The 22,662-nt window shown below is 43.0% G+C and overlaps 1 protein-coding gene across 1 annotated transcript in view; it reads left to right on the forward strand.

The window, feature by feature from the left end:
- HIP1 (huntingtin interacting protein 1) overlaps window positions 1–22,662 on the forward strand; it is a 124,865-nt gene that overhangs the window by 84,763 nt on the left and 17,440 nt on the right. The window contains exons 20-23 of the mRNA XM_068266359.1: window positions 2,298–2,408; window positions 9,917–9,975; window positions 10,086–10,179; window positions 18,927–19,027. Of these exons, the coding sequence (XP_068122460.1) occupies window positions 2,298–2,408; window positions 9,917–9,975; window positions 10,086–10,179; window positions 18,927–19,027 (365 nt within the window). The remainder of the gene's footprint in view (window positions 1–2,297; window positions 2,409–9,916; window positions 9,976–10,085; window positions 10,180–18,926; window positions 19,028–22,662) is intronic.

Genomic DNA, 22,662 nt, shown 5'->3' on the forward strand with positions numbered 1-22,662 from the left:
GGGGTCATTTGTGGGGTTCCTATACTGCCCTGGCATTTTAGGGGCCCTAAACCGTGAGGAGTAGTCTGGAAATCAAATTCCGCAAAATGACTTGTGAAATCCTAAAGGTACTCATTGGACTTTGGGCCCTTTAGCGCAGTTAGGGTGCAAAAAAGTGCCACACATGTGGTATCGCCGTACTCGGGAGAAGTAGTACAATGTGTTTTGGGGTGTATTTTTACACATACCCATGCTGGGTGGGAGAAATAACTCTGTAAATGGACAATTGTGTGTAAAAAAAATGAAAAAATTGTCATTTACAGAGAGATTTCTCCCACCCAGCATGGGTATGTGTAAAAATACACCCCAAAACACATTCTACTACTTCTCTTGAGTACGGCAATACCACATGTGTGGCACTTTTTTGCAGCCTAACTGCGCTAAGGGGCCCAAAGTCCAATGAGCACTTTTAGGCTTTACAGGGGTGCTTACAAATTAGCACCCCCCAAAATGCGAGGACAGTAAACACACCCCACAAATGACCCCATTTTGGAAAGTAGACACTTCAAGGTACTCAGAGAGGGGCATGGTGAGTCCGTGGCAGATTTCATTTTTTTTTGTCGCAAGTTAGAAGAAATGGATTCTTTTTTTTTTTCTTTTTTTTGTCACAAAGTGTCATTTTCCGCTTACTTGTGACAAAAAATAATATCTTCTATGAACTCACTATGCCTCTCAGTGAATACTTTGGGATGTCTTCTTTCCAAAATGGGGTCATTTGGGGGGTATTTATACTATCCTGGAATTCTAGCCCCTCATGAAACATGACAGGGGGTCAGAAAAGTCAGAGGTGCTTGAAAATGGGAAAATTCACTTTTTGCACCATAGTTTGTAAACGCTATGGGCTCGATTCACAAAGCGGTGCTAACAGTTAGCACCCTGGTGAAAAGCCCTTTATCATGCCTAAACTCAGTTTAGGCATGATAAGTTTAGGTGTGATAAGTTTAGGTGTGATAAGTTTAGGCATGATAAGTTTAGGTGTGATAAGTTTAGGTGTGATAAGTTTAAGCGCTAACTGCGTCAGCACCGCAGTGCACAGCTGATCAAAAGTTTTACGCTAGCAAAGACTGGTGCACTTCGTATAAAGTTTAATGGCGCTGCTTTGCGTGCGGGACTTTGCAAGCGATCTAAACTTATCTAAACTTAGCATGCCTAAACTTATCACACCTAAACTTATCATGCCTAAACTTATCACACCTAAACTGACTTTTCACCAGAGTGGTGCAATGGTTATCATGCCTAAAGTCTCTAACTGGGTTAGCACCGCTTTGTGAATCGAGCCCTATAACTTTTACCCAAACCAATAAATATACACTGAATGGGTTTTTTTTTATCAAAAACATGTTTGTCCACATTTTTCGCGCTGCATGTATACAGAAATTTTACTTTATTTGAAAATTGTCAGCACAGAAAGTTAAAAAAATCATTTTTTTGCCAAAATTCATGTCTTTTTTGATGAATATAATAAAAAGTAAAAATCGCAGGAGCAATCAAATAGCACCAAAAGAAAGCTTTATTAGTGACAAGAAAAGGAGCCAAAATTCATTTAGGTGGTAGGTTGTATGAGCGAGCAATAAACCGTGAAAGCTGCAGTGGTCTGAGTGGAAAAAAAGTGCCTGGTCCTTAAGGGTTAGAAAGACTGTAGTCCTCAAGTGGTTAAAGCAGATCCGAGATGAAAAACTAACTAGAACAAGTTACTTGTCTATATATCTTATCTAAAGTTTAGATAATTTACACAGCAAATCTAGCTGCAAACAGCTTTAATAGAATATGATTATTTCTTCCTGTGATACAATGACAGCAGCCATGTTGTTTGTAAACATTACACAGAGGCAGGCTTATCTGCATCTTGAGCAAAAAAACATAATCCCCCTCCTCCTCCCTCCTCCCCTCTGCCTCTGAAATCTCTGGCTAGTAATACCTCTCCCTCCTCCTGCCCAGACTGAGCTCCCATGAGCCCTTGCTACTGTCTGAAAGTGCCTTGGCACTCTGAAAACCTATGGGCGTGGCTTGTTTAGTTTATAGGGAATTAGAGTATTAAAACAAAAACAAAAAAGTATTTGGCTTGAGGAATGCCCTAAAAACAATAGGAAAGGAACACAATTATGCAATGAGTAAAAGTTCATCTCGGATCCACTCTAAAAGGGAATAAATAAGGCAGCCTCCATATCCCTCTCAGTTCAGTTGTCCTTTAAATAGGCCCACTGTTGTCTCATCAAGTATTCTTCATCAGTGCCATTGTCTGCATGTTTCTCTTACAGGAGCTGAGGCCCCCATCACTAGATATCAAGGAGGAGGAGCTGGGCGACCTGGTGGAGAAGGAAATGGCGGCCACGGCGTCAGCTGTAGAGACTGCTGCAGCCAGGATTGAGGTGAGGACTGTGTGGAGACATTGCAACCATGCAGCCTGGCACCTTCTAATGGCAGATGTAGGCTGCGTATAACATGTTCAGAAGAATGTTCAGCATGTTTGCCTTATACATTTGGGGGAAAAAACTGTGTAAAAAAAAGGGTGTTTCAAAGTAAGCTAATTCCACTTTAAGCAGCTTACCAAGATCGCATGTTTTGGGAAAACATAAATATACACACGAAGAAAAAAATATAGGTAGCTCTAAAAAGGAGATGCTTTAATAATCAATGCTTGGTGTGATTTGCCTTCTTAAAACAGAAGGTCCTTGCGATAATTCAGCTTTGAGTGAATATCTGTGGTTACCCACAATGCACCGCTACTGAATATGCAAATTATCTCTTTATGCCACTGTTGCCAGGCTTACATGCAGAACCGCTGGTGTATAGCACACCTATAGCTTTAAATTTTACAGAGCCACATCAACCCCACATGCGGACAGCTTGTTCCGGAACAGACTGTCTACATGTGGGGTTGATGTGGCTGTTCTCTCATACACACATCAATTCTCTCATACAGACATGGAGTTCCTCCTTTATGTAAAAACTTTGTTATATAGCCCAAAAAAGGGAAACAGTTCCCACAACAGTACTCCACAATGCTAGAATGGACCCTATCATTAGTTAGTTAATGTAAATAATTGTTTAAGTTTAGAGGCTATGTTGTACAATCAGTCTGCTATTTTGATATGCTGTGGGACAGGTTTCAGCTTGGAATTTACACACGCGGTTCTACGCAATTTTTGTAATAAACTGCCTGAACCTCATTTATATTAAATAACTAATGATAGGATCCATTGTGGAGTACTATTGTGGAAACTGTTCCCCTTTTTTGAGCTATATAACAAACATTTTTCATAAAGGAGGAACTTAATGTGTGCATGAGAGAATGAATGATCTTGTACATTAAAGAGAATCTGTACTCTCAAATTCTTACAATAAAAAGCATACCATTCTATTCATTACGTTCTCCTGGGCCCCTCTTTGCTATTCCGCAGCTCCCCACCACGATCCTGGCTTTTAACCACTTAGCAACCTCTGCCACGCTTATCTACGCCCCTTTAAAATTCTCCTGAGTCACAGGGGCGTAGATAAGCAACTCCTGTTTATTTCCCTGCTGTGCGCATGCACGCGGATGCGCGTACGCGTCGGGCACCCACTGGTCCATGATTGGCTGATGTGAACATGTGTTCACAAGGCCAATCAAAGTGCTTGCAAGTTTGAATGAGCACTGCCAAAGCCAATGACAGTACTCATTCATTCAGAATGTGTGTAAACACTGTATCAGTCACTATGCTGTTACAGTTACTGAGATCACTCGTGAGAGGATCTCAGATAACTAACACAGCATTAGTGAGTGATCAGCATCAGTGAGGTTTTTTTTTTTTAAATAAATTATACCCCCATTAAGCCCATTAACCCTTGCCTCCCTGAAATGTGAAAATTGCTGTGGTTTTTAGGTGAAAAACCCTGTGGTTGAGAAGTGATTAATCGCCAGTTTTAGGCAGTGTTTACAAACAAAAAACATGGCCGCTAACCAGGAAGTGATGTTTGTATATATCTCATGTTACAGTATACTTCAAGTTTTTATTACATAGAGAATTATCTGCACTCCAGTCTGGGATTCTCACAGTTCTCAGCATGAGACAGGCAGCTTCCTTCCCAGATAACGAGCTCTGTCTGTGAGTAGTAAGCAAAGCACACAGAGCCTGGAGGGGGCATGGCGGGGGGCGTGTATAACTTCTCCCTATCACAGCAGAGGCAGCACATTCCTCCCTGGCTCAACATGGCTTGACAAAGAAAAGAAGATTAGATATATTACAGAGACAGTGCAACTAGAAAAGGCTGCAGTAATCCAGACCACATTAGAACAAGTATAGGAACTTATAGGTTACAAGAAATAAGGCTGAATATTTTGTTACAGAGTCTCTTTAATAATCTGTATTAAGCATATCGTGGCATTTGATTCTGATTTATTGTATTTGATTTTTGCCTATTTGTGGCCTTTTAACTGTATATTATATTGATTATTAAAAGCAATTTCATTTTAGCACTACCTATATTTTTAAATTTGGGGAATGTTTAACTGTAGGCATAAGGCTCGGTCCACACTGGGTCCTGATCGCAAACAGCCAGCCACAAGAGACAGTCCAAAATCCGCTTGGTGGTCTGTTGGTGAACAATAGGGGTCTGGAGCAAATCTGTTTCCCCCATACGCTTCTATAGGAAACACATCACTTGTCGAATGTAAATGGTTTCTATACTTAACACAGTATTTGTTTGTGTGTCCCCTCCTCTGCTGATGTCTGATGCAGAAAACATTGGGCTCTATTCAGTAAACGGTGCTAACCTACTTAGCACGCCTAAAGACTTTAGGCGTGTTAACCAGGGTGCTAAGTAAGTTAGCACCGTTCTAAAATGAGATCACGCGCAAAGTTTTACAGCGCGTAAACTCTGGTGCGCACGAAACATCGTATAGAGCTTAATGACATTGCGCGCGTAAACTTTGCGCGCGAGTGTATTTTATCACGCCTAAACTCAGTTTAGGCGTGATAAGGGGCTTTGCAGAAGCATGCTAACAATTAGCACCGCTTACTGAATCAAGCCCATTTTGTTTTTCCCTCAGGTGGGGACTGAGCCTAAGGCTAGGTACACAGTGTAAATAGGTACACAACAGGAAAGCAGCAACACACTTTGGGCTCGATTCACAAAGTGGTGCTAACCCAGCTAGAGACTTTAGGGCTCGATTCACAAAGCGGTGATAACCCAGTTAAAGACTTTAGGCGTGATAACCATTTTTATCATGCTAAACTCAGTTTAGGCATGATGGGCTCGATTCACCAAGCGGTGCAAAGTGTTAGCACCGTGGTGAAAAGGCCTTATCACGCCTAAAGTCACTTTAGGCATGATAAGAAGAAACTCGCGCGAAGTTGCCGCGCGTACGCGCGTAAGTGCGCGCGCAACACCCGACGCTTCGCGCGAAACTCCCATTAAGCCCTATGGGACTTTGCGCGCGCACTCACGCGCGGACGCGCTTACGCGCTGTAACTTCGCGCGAAGAGCAGGAAAAATCGGTGATAACTCAGTGGTGAAAAGGTCATCACACCTAAAGTCTTTTAGGCGTGATAACTGGGTTATCACCGCTTTGTGAATCGAGCCCGATAAGTTTAGGGATGATAAGTTTAGGCATGCTAAGTTTAGATAAGTTTAGATCGCATGCAAAGTCCCGCACGCAAAGCAGCGCCATTAAACTCTATGCAAAGTGCACCAGACTTTGCTAGCGCAAAACTTTTGATCAGCTGTGCACTGCGGTGCTAACCCAGTTGGTGCTTAAACTTATCACGCCTAAAAACTTATTACACCTAAACTTATCACACCTAAACTTATCATGCCTAAACAGAGTTTAGGTGTGATAAAGGGCTTTTCACCACGGTGCTAACTGTTAGCACCGCTTTGTGAATCAGGCCCTAGGGGCTTGATTCACAAAGCGGTGATAACCCAGTTATCACGCCTAAAAGACTTTAGGCGTGATGACCTTTTCACCACTGAGTTATCACCGCTTTTTCCTGCTCTTCGCGCGAAGTTACCGCGCGTAAGTCCCATAGGGTTTAATGGGAGCTTCGCGCGAAGCGTCGGGTGCTGCGCGCGCACTTACGCGCGTACGCGCGGTAACTTCGCGCGAGTTTCTTCTTATCATGCCTAAAGTGAGTTTAGGCGTGATAAGGGCCTTTTCACCAGCGTGCAAACACTTTGCACCGCTTGGTGAATCAAGCCCAAGGTGTGATAACCATTGCACCACGCTGGTGAAAAGCCAGTTTAGGCGTGATAAGTTTAGGCATGATAAGTTTAGGCATGATAAGTTTATATAAGTTTAGATCGCGCGCAAAGTCCCGCACGCAAAGCAGCGCCATTAAACTCTATGCGAAGTGCACCAGACTTTGCTAGCGCAAAACTTTTGATCAGCTGTGCACTGCAGTGCTAACCCAGTTGGTGCTTAAACTTATCACGCCTAAACTTATCACACCTAAACTTATCATGCCTAAACTTATCACCCCTAAACTTATCACACCTAGGGCTCGATTCACCAAGCGGTGCAAAGTGTTAGCACCATGGTGAAAAGGCCCTTATCACGCCTAAAGTCACTTTAGGCATGATAAGTAGAAACTCGCGCAACACCCGACGCTTCGCGCGAAGCTCCCATTAAGCCCTATGGGACTTTGCGCGCGCACTCACGCACGTACGCGCGAACGCGCTTACGCGCGGTAACTTCGCGCGAAGAGCAGGAAAAATCGGTGATAACTCAGTGGTGAAAAGGTCATCACGCCTAAAGTCTTTTAGGCGTGATAACTGGGTTATCACCGCTTTGTGAATCGAGGCCCTAGGGCTCGATTCACAAAGCGGTGCTAACCCAGTTAGAGACTTTAGGCATGATAACCATTGCACCACTCTGGTGAAAAGCCAGTTTAGGTGTGATAAGTTTAGGCATGATAAGTTTAGGTGTGATAAGTTTAGGCATGCTAAGTTTAGATAAGTTTAGATCGCTTGCAAAGTCCCGCACGCAAAGCAGCGCCATTAAACTTTATACGAAGTGCACCAGACTTTGCTAGTGTAAAACTTTTGATCAGCTGTGCACTGCGGTGCTAACGCAGTTGGCGCTTAAACTTATCATGCCTAAACTTATCACACCTAAACTTATCACACCTAGGGCTCGATTCACAAAGCGGTGCTAACCCAGTTAGAGACTTTAGGCATGATAACCATTGCACCAGGCTGATGAAAAGCCAGTTTAGGTGTGATAAGTTTAGGCATGATAAGTTTAGGTGTGATAAGTTTAGGCATGATAAGTTTAGATAAGTTTAGATCGCTTGCAAAGTCCCGCACGCAAAGCAGCGCCATTAAACTTTATACGAAGTGCACCAGACTTTGCTAGCATAAAACTTTTGATCAGCTGTGCACTGCGGTGCTAACGCAGTTGGCGCTTAAACTTATCATGCCTAAACTTATCACACCTAAACTTATCATGCCTAAACTTATCACACCTAAACTTATCACACCTAAACTTATCATGCCTAAACTGAGTTTAGGCATGATAAAGGGCTTTTCACCAGCGTGCTAACTGTTAGCACCGCTTTGTGAATCAGGCCCCTAAACTTATCATGCCTAAACTGAGTTTAGGCATGATAAAGGGCTTTTCACCAGGGTGCTAACTGTTAGCACCGCTTTGTGAATCAGGCCCCTAAACTTATCATGCCTAAACTGAGTTTAGGCATGATGAAGGGCTTTTCACCGGCGTGCTAACTGTTACACCGCTTTGTGAATCAGGCCCTTTATCTGTACGTTGCGTCAGTGAAGCATACAGAAAATAAAAATGAATGTTCACCGATACTGTTACGCATGCGTTTTGTGTGTGGTAACTAAAAACGCATATTGCTAAAGCAGTCTTCACCTGCTCAGTGCCACCAACCTTGCATAAAATATGCGCCATGTCCAGCACCATCTGCTTAGGCTGCAGAGCACTGATATATTTTATTTTTTCTTTGGGCGCAGGGGTTTGAGAAAAATTATTTACACCGTATAGGACCTCACTTTCTAATGCATCTTTTAGGCAGGAAAACAGTAAAAGGCCTATGTGACCCAGAAAATTTAGTAAAAAAAAACCTGGAAGATTATAGTCCTCCCCTCTTCCACTCCCAACGCCACTGCTGTTCTATGTGCTTTCCACTTATGGGATTCTTAAAGGACAACTATCAAAGTAAGCTAAAATTCTAAATGCCACATATATTTCCAGTAATTACTAGCAAATAGCAATAGGGCTGTTTTTTCATCTCTTCATTTATGTGAAGAGAAAATGAGAAGAGTCACTATGGGCATTACCATGGAGGACTGCGCCTAGGGCATCCATCATATGGAGACATTCCTCACTAGCAGTAAAACTGTGAGTAAAATTAGTTCAAAATGATAGAAAGGAGAAATATAGCTTCAAATGTGTGTAAATAATCATCACCTGCAGCTCTGTACATGTGCCTGTCTGTGTGTGTCTCTCTGCCCCGCAGTCTAAAGTAAACAGTTTACAGCCAGGGAGAAGTGTAACCTAGCTACATATTACAGCTCTGCCTCCCCTCCCCCCGCTGCTAACACAATTGTTACATTCAGCTGGATAAACAAAGCTATTTTTTTTTTCACCCAGGCTGTGCTGAGAAACCTCTGAAAAGCATTTTAATGTTGCTGGGTAAAAGCTCTATAGGAATGTTGGTTTTACGAAAAAACTGTTTCTATGATGGTTGTTCTTTAAGAATGATGCATGGAAGGGAATTGTATAGTGAATCGCTATCTATTCCTTCCATCTTCTTTTTGATGGTGGGTTAAGGAATGTATATTCTTGTCATGGGAAAGAGGATGTCTGTACCTGTAAATAGGTGACATAAAAGGCTGTATGTGTTATCAGGGGGAGGCAGGGCCGCCATCAGAATCAATAAAAATGTTGTGGACCTCAAACACATTATACTGCGGAGCCCTCTCCAAGGCTTAATCTGGGGCCTTTCATCCTTTGGCCTGGTATAAGAACATTTCTTGTACTCCTGCATTTGTTATTAGGGAATACCTGTTATGATGGCACATGGCTATCTGTGTCTACTTGAGTGTTTACACCTTTGGCTTATGTGGTGTATGCCAGAAACCACATGGGGTGCGTGTATGAACGGAGGACGGCGCCCAGAGCCAGCGGCGGACGTGGACAGGTAATGTATAGTGCACTGGGCATCGGGGGGATTGAACAATAGGGGGAATATCGTTGGGGTTTTTGTTGCGTTTGTCCCTTGACCCGATTTCACTCGCTGTTACCGACGGCCGACATCTTGCAACATGTCTGAACGACATTCTCGAGCCGAAATTGGTTGCATCGTCAATCGGGCATGCACTTGCCAGCACAGTTTTTCAATCAAGTCATCCATTTTGATAATAATTATTGAATCTGATAGTTGATCGGTTGTTAGATGTATGTGTATCTTAATCTGTGGATCCAGCAAGTAGAAAAAGAGGGCTGTGCACATCCCTTGATAAAACATCACTTTTATTTAGATTCTAAAATCAATCTGTTTGGTTTGATGCACTCCCCCAGTGATTACTCAGCTCTCCTGTGCATGGTTGTCTTTTGATATATTGTATCTTAATCTGTGAAGGTTAAGCAGTCAGGAAATGACACATGGAATTTCCAACACACTTAAAAACTCTTTGGATTGTGCTACAGTAGATGAAAAGGCAGCTATGTGCTTTCTGCTTCAGTTTATAAACTGAGTGAGGGAGAAAGGGCAAGGCGGATCCTGCAATGCAGGTTTCAGTAGTACAATAAAACGGCATCCTTCCTTGTTCTTGTTGAGATCAGACACCAACAGACACTAAAGAATGTAATAAGTCTTCTGTGAAGATACTGTACTTTTTATTGCTTGCGTCATAAGAACACCTTTTCTCCTCACAGGAAATGCTGAAAAAATCCCGCACAGATGACACTGGGCTGAAATTACAAGTCAATGAACAGTAAGCGTTTGTGTTTAAAGAATCCATATGCAAGCAATGAAATTAAACTGAAGTCCATGTTCACTTGTGTGGAACAAGACTTGTTTACCGCGTGTGACTTTGTTCCGCAGGATTCTGGGGTCATGCACGGATCTCATGCAGGGAATCCAGGCTTTGATTCTGGCCTCAAAGGACCTTCAAAAGGAGATTGTGGAGAGTGGAAGGGTCAGTAAATCGTTGTCCTTTGTGTTACTTTGAGCTTGATTCACAAAGCCGTGATCACACTTATCACGGTCGCGCTAGCGTAATAGCGCACGTAACGTTTTTCGTGCGCAAATGCAAATTTCTGCACAATATTGCGTCCGTTTTTGTGCGTAAATGGCCGCGATCTTGTGCGCAAATTCGTGTTACAGCGCGCGCGCAAACCGCTTGCGCTACCGTGATAAGAGTTATCATGGCTTTGTGAATCAAGCCCATTGTGTCTTTCCCACTGTAAAACGACATTCCAAAATTAGCAGAATTTTCACTTTACTTTTCTTTACTCATTGGAAGTCCCAGACAAATTCTACTTTTGGGGAAGTATCTATAAAATTAGTAAGAGAGGCAGTGATTGTTATTCAGGAATATAAGCACATTTATTACACTGAGCTATTCTTAAAGTTGCACTGATATCATGGCTTATAAGGGGTCAAAGCAGGTGGTGTTATGGTCCTATTTACAAAAGTGCATTCTCCTGCTGTTAGTTTTCCTCTTTTAACATATTGCTTTGGAAGTAGAATAATTACAGTAATCTCTGTGTTCCAGAGTATCCAGTTAAGCGGGGGAGGTTATTCCATGATGCAACATGAATCGTGTGCTTTGGGGCAGCAACAATTAGAGGGCGGCAAGAGGCGGCTTTTCTCCCCAAATGTCTCCATTGCACTTCCCATCTCCCCCTCCTTAGTTGCGCAGCTCCGCTTCACTCATCTGCTCTCAGTGTTCCAGCGATTTTATCTCCATCCGTCAATCCAGTGTCCTGTATCCATGGCTACAGCGGTGCCTCATGTGACCTGTTACATGCTGCCGGGTCATATGAGGCGCCACTGTAGTCAGGGGAGGACTGGGACCTTTTGGCCTGGAGGGAAAAACACAAACTAGAGGCCCAGAAGCCCGGGCCCAAATTACATCACCCACGTGCTACATGCCAAAACTCACATGGGAAATACAGCAAGGACACATGAGGGACAGCGTGACAGGTAAAGTATAATGCAATGGGGGGGCACATAAAACATTTTGAGTTATAACGGCCAGGGTTTCTGTTGCGTTCATTGTTTGTGATTATCGCACTGGATCGACCACATCAGCCCGAGATTTCCCAGCATCTCAGAATTTCCACCCAAAATCAGACAGATATTTTCCCCATGGACCCTGCAGGCAAGCCTCTGCTCTGCATCATGCTGTTTATATTTACCATCTTGCCCACCCTCTAATTACTCTGTAATTAGGCATTGATTTCCCTCGGCCAGCCTAGTGGTTCACATTGCCTTATACAAAAACATGTACCAGGCACTGTACCAGCCCTAAATCATTAAATGAGAGGCAGCCTGGGGGGAAATTTCCCCCCTTCCCCCCTGGCCAGTCCTCCCCTGAGAGTGGATGAGTGATGTGGTGCAGCACATTCCTGACTTCCTGGAGATCAGTGCCCGGGATGCTTTGGGCCAACAGGGAGGAGCAGATGCTGGCTTGGAGGAAGCAGAGGGAGGTAAGCATAGTCCCAGTGCTTGCAATGCACAGCCCGATTTGTCTACTCTCTCTGGTTCGGCTTTGTACACACATTAGGCGGAGTTGTCCTCACAATGCATTTCTTCAGCTGGCAGAAAGTCTAAAACTGGCCCTGCAGTTAAAGAGAAACCATAACCAAGAATTGAACTGCATCCCAATCAGTAGCTGATACCCCATTTTCCATGAGAAATCTATTCCTTTTCTCAAATGGATCATCAGGGGCTCTGTATGGCTGATTTTGTGGTGAAACCCCTCCCACATGTGATGTCAGTGCCTCACAGCTCTGAGGTCCTGACATCACACTGTGGAACCTTGTTACATTGTGCGAAATAACATCTGTTTCCAACTGCCAAAACAAGCAGCATCTCCTTCCAGTGGCATCACGTGCCAGCAGTAAAAATGTCACAGTGGCCTCAATTCACTACGCTTTATCAAACACTTTATCAAACATTTGATAATTTACCTCATGGGCAAAATCTAATTTTGAATTCACTGTGGAGTTATAGATGTATTGAAAGTTTTATCGATAAAACATTCGATAAATAACACCGTAGTGAATTCAAAATTAGATTTTACCCATGAGGCAAATTATCAAACGTTTGATAAAGCTTAGTGAATTGAGGCCCATGTGATAAATGTTAGGCTGAAAATCAGGGAAAGGAAAGATTTTACAGTAGGCAACCACTCACTAAATCATTTATACATAATTATTGTAAAAATTAAGCACTTTGACTTCCGGTTCCGGCGCCTGCATGTAAGGAGGACGAGAGCGGAGCTCCGACAAGCCTGACCCACTACAGCGGGAAAACCTCTCCAAATCACTCGGCACTTACACCGCTGAGTGGCTCACAATACAGCCTATCAACAGATCTGCAATGGACCGCTACCTGACTCGCTCGGCCCGCAAAGATCAGGATCTAGCCGACACTCGATCCAGAGACAAGATGGCGCCCACCTCGCGGAAACGCGGCCTACGCTCAGATGACCGCTCCTCACAGCCAGAATGGGATGAAGAGTCAAACGCTCCATCGGAAGACGGTAAGAGCGCATCTCCCCATATAAACTACAAGAACATGGCACAGGAGGTTATGAGAATCCTAGCCCCAGAGCTCCAATCCGCCGTAGAGGCAGCCATATCTAAGGCCCTCACAGGCATCAATCAAAAACTACACGCACATTCGGTTAGAATGGATGAAGCAGAAAAGCGCATTGCGCAGTGTGAGGATGACCTAGACGAGGCATTCCATACCATAGACTTCATTACCAGACAGAATAGAACATACCACAGCAGGATCGAGGACCTAGAAAACAGGTCGAGGCGCAACAACATACGCATCGTAGGCCTCCCTGAGACATGCGGTCCTGACACACTGATCGAGTTCTGCGAAACGAATCTGCCCCAATTGCTAAAGCTGGCAGGAGAGTTTAAAATCGAGAGAGCACACAGAATCGGACCCCCTCGGGCCCCTACCTCAAGACTACCTCCAAGAGTAGTAATGGCACGATACTTAGACTATGGCGCCAAGGCCAAACTGCTACGCACATTTAAATCTGGCAACACTCCTCTCTCCTATATGGAGTCCAGAATCCGTCTATTTAATGACTATTCCCTGGAAGTGACTGAGAAGAGGCAATCTTTCACCAAGGCATGCTCCTTCTTAGCGTTAAAAAAAATCAAATTCGCTTTGCTATATCCTGCAGTGCTCAGGATCACCGATGATGACGGACAAACGCACTTCTTTAAAAGCGCCAAAGACGCAGACAAGTACCTGATGGCTGCACACTCGACCCCCTCTTCCTCACGCAAAACTGCTCCTCCGCAGAATCAATCGCCACCCAAGTCTCCTCGGAAAGATCCAGAGTGAATACACCTCCTAGTAGCATGGGGGTTACCTCAGAGCAGTATTCCCCTTTATGCTACTGGTCCTTTTCTTCTTATCTTCAAATAAACACTATATTATTACTTCCCATCACTGTCATACTGCTGTAGTGGGTAACTGAACTTCAGGCTTCGGATGCTAAGATGCCTAGTGGATGCAGGGAAGAAGCGAAGTTCCCTATGTGATCATTTTCTTAGTTACTGCCTGCCACACTCTTATCTCTATTCTTATCCCTATATTATTGTCATTGCTATTAGCTTTCTGTTTTACCCAACTTTCCCAACAATGGCTGATGCTACTACCAGCCGCATCTATAGATAGTACTATGTTTGTTGTAATTTCATGCACCAGGCTAATGTTGTTTTTCTTCTTTTATAACTTGGGGTTTTGGTCTATGCTCGCTCAGGGGTTACTCCTCAATACACAACACGAAGATTATAAACATCTCTCCCAACATATAACTATAATTGATCTGATGCTTATAGCTGAACACCGCCCAATTTATACATATGGCCAATAAATCAACAATAAAAATAATATCCTGGAATATAAAAGGACTCAGATCCCCAATAAAAAGAACCCAAGTATTACGCCACCTCAAATCTCTTGAGGCAGATATTGCCCTACTTCAAGAGACCCACCTAAAATCTCACGAACTTAATTTTATGAAAAAAAAATGGGTAGCTCACTGCATGGGATCACCCACACCAAATAAAAAAGGGGGAGTCCTTATCCTAATAAGTAAGCGACTACAGTGCCAAGCAGAATCAATATATTGTGACACCCAAGGAAGATGTTCAGCTGTACGCATCACACTACCCGGGGATACAATAGTGATCTTTAATATATATGGACCAAATGAGGGCAAAAAAGAGTTTTACCAGAAACTATTACCTGTTATAACGCAACAGCTGCACTCTAATCTAATAATGGGGGGTGATTTCAATGATATTATGCATGTGATGGAAGACAAGACCTATGTAGCTACAAGGCAGCTCTCCTCCCCCACTTCTATTACACCATTAGCTGAGATGGTTGAAACCCTTTCTCTACAGGACACCTGGCGATATCTCCATCCCTATGATCGGGAATATACATTCTATTCCCACCCACATTCCTCCTTCTCGAGGATAGATTATTTATTTGTCAATCGTTCACTAACTCAACGACTGATAGACGCAACTATATCTGATCTCCTTATCTCAGATCATTCGCCCACAATAGCTACATTTACCCAACAAACCCCCAAAGGTAGCGACATTCTCTGGAGGTTCCCAACCCAATTATATGCTGACGAAGAATTCCACCTTCTACTTCAGAATTGGTGGCTAGAATATCATCACGATAACAAAAAACATACAGATACACCCCAACTATTCTGGGATACTGCTAAAGCAGTGCTAAGAGGCCGAATCTTAGGTTACACATCAGCAAAAAGGAAAAAAGCAAACCAAGAATATAATAAACATGTACAACTATCCAGAGAAGCATACCGCTCCTATAAAAACACACCCTCTACTCAAAATAGAACACAATGGCTCAAAATCAAATCCCAAACAGATCAATGGCTCAAGATGAGAGAAATACATATGCAACCGTACAAAAAGTTGCAATATTTTAAATATGGCAACAAGGCCGGTCGACTACTAGCTGTAATAGCCAGAGGAGGATTTGACCCCTTTCCTATCTCAGCAGTACAGGACGATACAGGTACGCTAAGAAATCATCCTAAAGAAATAAATACCATTTTAAAACAGTACTTTGCCAATTTATACACTTCTCCCTCCACAAGTAATAAGACAAACAGTGCTCAGATCCTCAACAATGTACATCTACCCCAACTAGACCCAGAAGAGTTAGCCCAACTAAACGCTCCGGTTACAGTTCAAGAAATAACGGCAACCATCACTAATCTAGCAAATAACAAAGCACCAGGCCCAGATGGCCTCCCTTCGGAATTATACAAAATCCTCAAGATACAGATATCTCCTACGCTAGAGACTCTTTACAATGACATACTATCTGGTAAAAAATTCATCCCTTCAGGGAATGAAACCTATATTAAACTAATACACAAGAAAAACAAAGACCCCTCCCTACCGGAATTCTATCGCCCCATTTCCCTCATAAACCAGGATCTAAAAATTCTCACAAAACTCATATCAGACCGACTAGCCACCTTTATGCCGAAACTTATCCATAATAACCAAGCAGGATTCATTAGAGGCAGATCAGCAATATCTAATATTCGCAAACTCTTAGTGGTCATGGAACAAGTTAAAGCCTATCCCATTACTCATCAAAATGCAGCTATATTGCTGCTTGATGCACAGAAAGCATTTGATGCAGTGAATTGGGACTGGCTTACTCTTACTCTTGACAAGATGGGATTCTCAGGCGAGTTCCTCAATTTGTTCAAATTAATGTATGCCACACCGAAAGCTCGTATCTACACCCCAGGCTTCCTCTCAGACCCCTTTCCATTTCAACGGGGCACCAGGCAAGGATGCCCCCTCTCACCCCTGCTTTTTAATATTGCCCTCGAACCCCTTACTAGACTAATTGATTCGGTCATACCAGGATTTAAAATAGGAGAGACAAGGGTATCCCAAACATTATTTGCCGATGACATCCTTATTTTTCTAACCGATCCCCTCATGCAAGTCCCAAATATACTCCAGATAATAGCAGACGTGGGAAAAGAATCAGGATTTAAAATAAATCAATCTAAAAGCGAACTACTATACCTTTCATCCAAAGCCCATATCCCCTCACCTAACCCATTAGGACTACATATAACAAAAGGTCCAGTTACATATCTTGGCATACAATTAACTAGAGATCCTCACTCCCTCTACCAACTAAACATCTCTGCCCTTATTCCTAAGTTGATATCCCAAATACGCTCCTGGCACAATCTTCCTTTAAATGTTACAGGACGTAGTGCTCTAATCAAAATGATCACCTTTGGCAAATTACTGTATCCTATGCAGACCCTTCCGCTTTTATTAACATAAAGATATTATACTACTCAACAAAGAGATCGCCAGGTTCCTGTGGAGAAACAAAAAACCCAGAATTGCCCTCCACAAGTTACAGTTACCTAAAGAACTGGGTGGCCTAAATCTGCCCAATATAAGGCTGTACAATTTAGCATGTATGGCACGTCATATTCGAGACTGGATGTCTCACACCTCTGAATTCTCTAACTATGACCTCGAAAGCTCACTAGCCGAACCCTGGACTCTTTCAGGTCTGTTACATTCTTCATGCCCTAATCTCCCCCTCAGATTGAAACACAATATAGTGATTAGAGACACAATAGTTACCTGGAAGGAAATACGGAAAATGTTTAATCTCCCATGGAGAATCTCCAAATATCTACCCCTATGGGGCACACCTGACTTTTCGCCAGGAATGCAACATGATGCCTTCATTAGATGGGAAACTAAAGGCATCAAATCCTTAGGCCAGTTATTCAACATTAAGGAAAATCGCTGGTGGACGTTTTCTGAGTTGAATAGATACTGGGGTATACCGAGATCAGATTTCCTGATGTATGGACAAATACGATCCTACACACATAAACACCTGAGCTCTGTGTCCTCAGTGTCAAGGTTAACTCCATTTGATCGTTTCCTTCAACCAGGAACCGAGAGACAATCCCTATCCCATTTGCATAGAGGCCTAAAAGATCTTAATTCAAAAAAATACAATTCCCAGGTCTTTCAAAGATGGACAAAATACTTCTCTCATCCCCAACTTACAGATAAAATTTTAGAGGGTTTGGGTACATACAAAAGCACTATCATTAGCGAAACGTGGCGAGAATCTCACCTTTTCTTATTACACAACGCCAAATACGCTTTCAATATTAAATACAAACACCCCCCCCCCCCCCCCCAAATTATAAGCCCGAATGTCCTAAGTGTGGACATCCCAGTGCTGACTTAGCACATTGTATATGGTTCTGCCCGAAGATAATACGCTTTTGGGAACAAGTCTCTCGATTCCTGGATAGACTAGGATGTGGCCATCATATATGTAATCCAATATTATTTCTTTTCCACTCATTTGAAAAAACTGATAATAATCCACTGAACCCCCCAGAACCCCAGACATTCTGCATCTAACTCTTGCTGCAGCAAAAAAAGCTATCTACAACAGATGGATATACCCCTCCACCCCCACCATTCAAGATGTTAAGGATGAAATGCTAGACTTGTATGTTATGGATAAAACTGACACTTTGCTCCATAAAGAAAAGCAGGCTAAAAAGTTTTTCAGGAGATGGAAGCCGTACATTAAAATAATGTTTTCTCGTGAGGAGATTAACAGTTTAATGGAACCTTTCAAATATACGTCCTGGTATTGTACTGAACAACTTCTAGGCACCCTGGGCCCCTTGGAAATAACACCTTAAAGTCTTATCCCCTGAGCCAACCCAATACAGCTGGATCATGGATAATAATCCCCTGAAATGAGAGAGCATAGACCTATTTGTTTGGGGAGGGTGGGTGTTTATAAAAAAATTTAGGGTTCCTGTTAAAGCATAAATCGAGCTAACCTTTTCTATTTGTTAGTAACATAATTTTCTGCACTAGGATGGACTACCAAAATGTAGCCTCCCAATGTTCTAGCCCATACAATCCAACTGCAAATTAAATCATGTTGTTGTTCACCTAAGATGCTGTTCAAGGACTAGAACATTGAACTATACTCTCCTATTGTATAACTGAACACTGCTACTGATGGTACTGTTAAATATAAAAATCCAAATAAAACATGTTTTTTAAAAAAAAAAAAATGAAGCACTTTTTTATTACATTATTTTCACTGGAGTTCCTCTTTAAGTAATGGAATGATTTGCATAGTCACTTACTGAGTGGAAGTAATGCATTATGGGGGTACTTTCTTGCTCACATAAAGCTTGATAGTTGTAAATACCTCTTGTTGTTAGAAAGGAAACTGTATTTAGCATAATTTTCTAAGAAGCTTCACCTCATGGCTTTTTGCTATAGTGTTCCTGTTACATTCTAACTTTCTGCGGACTTTCCTCTTTCTATAGGCTACTGCTCAAGTGACGTTGGCATAAGATTATTTCTTCCTTTGAGCTCATGACTTTTAAATCACCAGGGTCTTTTCTCACTGACATTAGACATTGACGAAAGTTCAGTAAAGTTGCTGTGCGCAGAGAACACACAGCAGTTTTACAGTTACTTACGCTGACAAGGCAGCATGCATTGCAACAAAGGATGTTGTAGCATAAGAACATTATGCGCAGGGTCTTTGTACTGGCAGTACTTTTACTGTGTGATAATTCTTCTGCAGGGCGCAGCATCTCCGAAAGAGTTCTATGCCAGAAACTCACGATGGACAGAAGGTCTCATCTCTGCTTCCAAGGCAGTGGGGTGGGGAGCTACGCTGATGGTGTAAGTACCCACACTGTGTCATCCTATTTACTCACCAAACCTGTAATACTAAACTACCACCAAGGTTACGGTATAGAAGACAGGTTCTTAACTACATAACATTACATACTACAGACTTGATGTAGATGAAAAGGAAGCTTAGCCTTCTTAAAACGGCATTTAAATCAAAACCACATGCTTAACGGACACCTAAAAGATAAAATGTGCCGTCCCTCAGAAGAGGAAAGCCAAAGGCTTTTCCCGTCCCCGTTGTCTCCACCAATCTAGCACAGTGACCAACCAAACCTCTTTGAAAAGGGCTTGTCGAAAAGTGCACTCGGCTGTGCGTGAATGAGTGTGGCCACACGGCGCAGGATGCCTCACACCTCCATAGTAGTATAGAGCTACTTGGAAAAAGCCCAGCTGCTCTGTGCAACTGCGCAAGGCATCCTAAGCAGTGCAGCTGCTCTTATTTATAGATGGGAGCACCTGTTTCCGAACTCCTCATTGACTATATAGTTTCCTACCTCTCTTTCACCCAAGTCTCCCCTAGTCACAACAGCTAGTTAGTGTAGCAGTAGCCTTCTTGGATAATAATGTAATATCCAGTTCAGTCTGCGAGAACCACACACAAAATCTCTGCTAAAAATCACCCTGATCTCCTGCAGTCAGGGATAGAACAGCAATCACTTTGCACCCTGGAGAGCACACTGATAAGACTTCCTGCAGAAAATGAAAGTAAATAAGCCCATCAGGAACTTTTTTTTTTTTTGGGAAAGAACCTGTTTTGAGAATTTATAACAATGTCACTAATCTATTGCAGTAGAAGGGAAATTTTGACTGTAGTTCCGCTCTAAGAGAGGTCATAAAAATATCCGATAAAGTTTACAGTGCCTAAATTACCATTACCACGCTATTCGCCCTTGTATGGATATAAAACACAATTTGTATCCATAGCAAGTCAAAAAATCATTTCACATTATCATATTAACAAATATTTCAGTATTGCAGTATAGATATTGCTATGCTGTATGATGTGGTTCCGAAAGCAGTTGGTGTTTTATGAACTTTTAATGGTTATGTCACAATAGTGAAGAATTCCTTAGGGCTGTTTTATACTACACGTGATTTTGCGATGTTTTAGATCCCATGCGAATCACAAAACGCAAGGTCATCAGCAAAATAATGAAAATCACAGGAACCCTTTTATTAGTATGTATTAGTATGCAGATGTAATATAAGCACAGTATATTAATAATCAATCAGCAGCCAGAGGTTTTTCAATCCACCATGGAACAGTATGTTAAAGACAAAAGATACCATAATCCTAAGCACTCTCTATTGCACTCCCGCAAACTGTGAAGCCTGCAGACACCTTGTGCTCAATATTAGACACAGTGACCATCACCGAAAACATATATGCAGGAGTCAGGGCTTAGTTCATACACAGGTGGGTACACTTTATTGCAACAACTCAAAATCATTAAAAGAAAACACAAACTCACATTGTGGGTCCATGCACACTGGACCCTTTTGCTTTAAGACGCATCAATACACTATTGCACAATAACTAGTAACGTGCTAAGGACAGGCCCGGATTTACCTCTCAGGAGCCTATAGGCACAGATGTCCTGGCACTCCAGACTTCACCCTCCATAAACCTACAAACTCCCATCAAACTGCACCACAAGTGTGCTGGTTGTCCCAACTGTCACATCTTCCTTATTACCCTTGCTCGTCATAGGTAGCTACAGGTGACCCTCAGTATTCAGTAGTCAGAAGTACTCTCATTATTAAAGGGAATGTCCAAGGAAAATAAAAAAATGAGTTTCACTTACCTGGGGCTTCTACCAGCCCCATGTAGCCATCCTGTGCCCTCGTAGTCACTCACTGCTGCTCCAGTCCCCTGCTGGCAGCTTGCCGACCTTGGAGGTCGGCGGGACGCATTGCATAAATTTTTACGCATTCCTGCTAGTGCAGGAACATTAACACATACACTTTTACGCATTACTGGTTCAATGCGTAAAAATTTACGCATTAAACCAGTAACGCGTAAAAATGTATGTGTTAATGTTCCTGCACTAGCGGGAATGCGTAAAAACGTACGCAATGCGGTCCCCGACCTCCGAGGTCGGCAAGCTGCCAGCGGGGGACTGGAGCAGCAGTGTGTGACTACGAGGGCACAGGATGGCTGCATGGGGCTGGTAGAAGCCCCAGGTAAGTAAAACTCATTTTTTTTATTTTGCTTGAACCTTCCCTTTAAGAAGCTAGAGATGTCCCAAGTATGAGGTAGCTAGAGGAACCTCAGTATTAAGTAGCTAGAGGTGCCCCTGACTGAAGTGCCAAGAGCAGGGTGGGTAACCTCTCATTTACACTTTCATCAGGACTCTGTATAGGGAAGGAGGGAGGGAGGTGTTCAGGGAGGGGAGTGAGCCGCCTTTCCATCATCAGGCGCCTGTAGGCATGTGCCTACAATGCCTTATGGTAAATCCATCCCTGGCTAAGGAAGTCACCAGACTATAGCTCAGAGAATGCCCGCTCTCCTTCCTTATCAGGTTTCGGCCTTCCGCCACCATCAAAGCTCATCAGAGCACCAATATTGAGCACAAGGTGCCTGCAGGCTTCACAGCGTGTGGGAATGCAATAGAGAGCGTTGAGGATTATCTTTTATCTTTGCAAAAGTCCTGTATGCAACATTTCTTCTGCTTTTCTTCTTGTGTTCCAAATGTCCAGTAAAAATCACAAAAATACATTAGCAGAAAAATCGCATTGTAAAATCGCACTGTTTGGCATTTGCGATTCCGTTTTGCAGTATAAAACACTATACGGGGTGCATCAACTCTACAGTGGATGACGCCACCAGCTTACAAATATCGTCCAAATAAATTGTGAGTGTAGCAAGTGGAAAAATGGGGCCCAGGGCACTGAGGCCAGCAAACACTGTTTGGCTGCGACCAAGCATACATGCATGCAAAATAGCTGTAAGCTGTTCAGTGTTGCCACTCGATCACCCATCCACCTGGGCATTCTGACATTTTTTTGGTTACACTTGGTTTCGTGGATTTCATCATAAGGCTTTCTGCATCAATGCACTGTAGATAGAGGGTCAATTTCTACAGGTTGGTGCCCTTAAACTCTCATAACATATTTTACCTCCAGAGAGGACCATGCCTCTTTACCAGCTTACAGTTAAAAATCATCTCCAACCAACCACTACAGAGTCCCCACCAGAGATTACCACACCTGTAATGCACCCCAATCCATATGTGTCTGTCATGGCAACTTTACTTTGCCCACACAATACAAATAAATTGGTGTGTACACACCTCTGACTGATGTTTGGGACCTGATCCCCTGGGCGACATCACTGGGCTGGCCTGTACAGACGTGGAGTCAGCTGTGTAGCTGACAACGTGTCTGTTGCTATACGGGTGGCAAAGGGATAATGGAGTGGCGTATACATGACGTTACGCAGATGGTGAGGGAGCGACGACACAAAGGAGTTGGCCGTCAGTTGGCAAGTTGATCCATTGGGCAGATCGCTTGCTGCACAGCCGTTGGGGGCCACTGCACACACGCTTGTACACACGTTATCGCCCCCTTACCGAGTCAGCCTTTAGATTATGGTAGGGATGTTAGAATATAGCTGTGGTAGG

Source organism: Hyperolius riggenbachi, chromosome 2 (genome assembly GCF_040937935.1).
Source record: "Hyperolius riggenbachi isolate aHypRig1 chromosome 2, aHypRig1.pri, whole genome shotgun sequence".
NCBI classification, from domain to species: Eukaryota; Metazoa; Chordata; class Amphibia; order Anura; family Hyperoliidae; genus Hyperolius; species Hyperolius riggenbachi.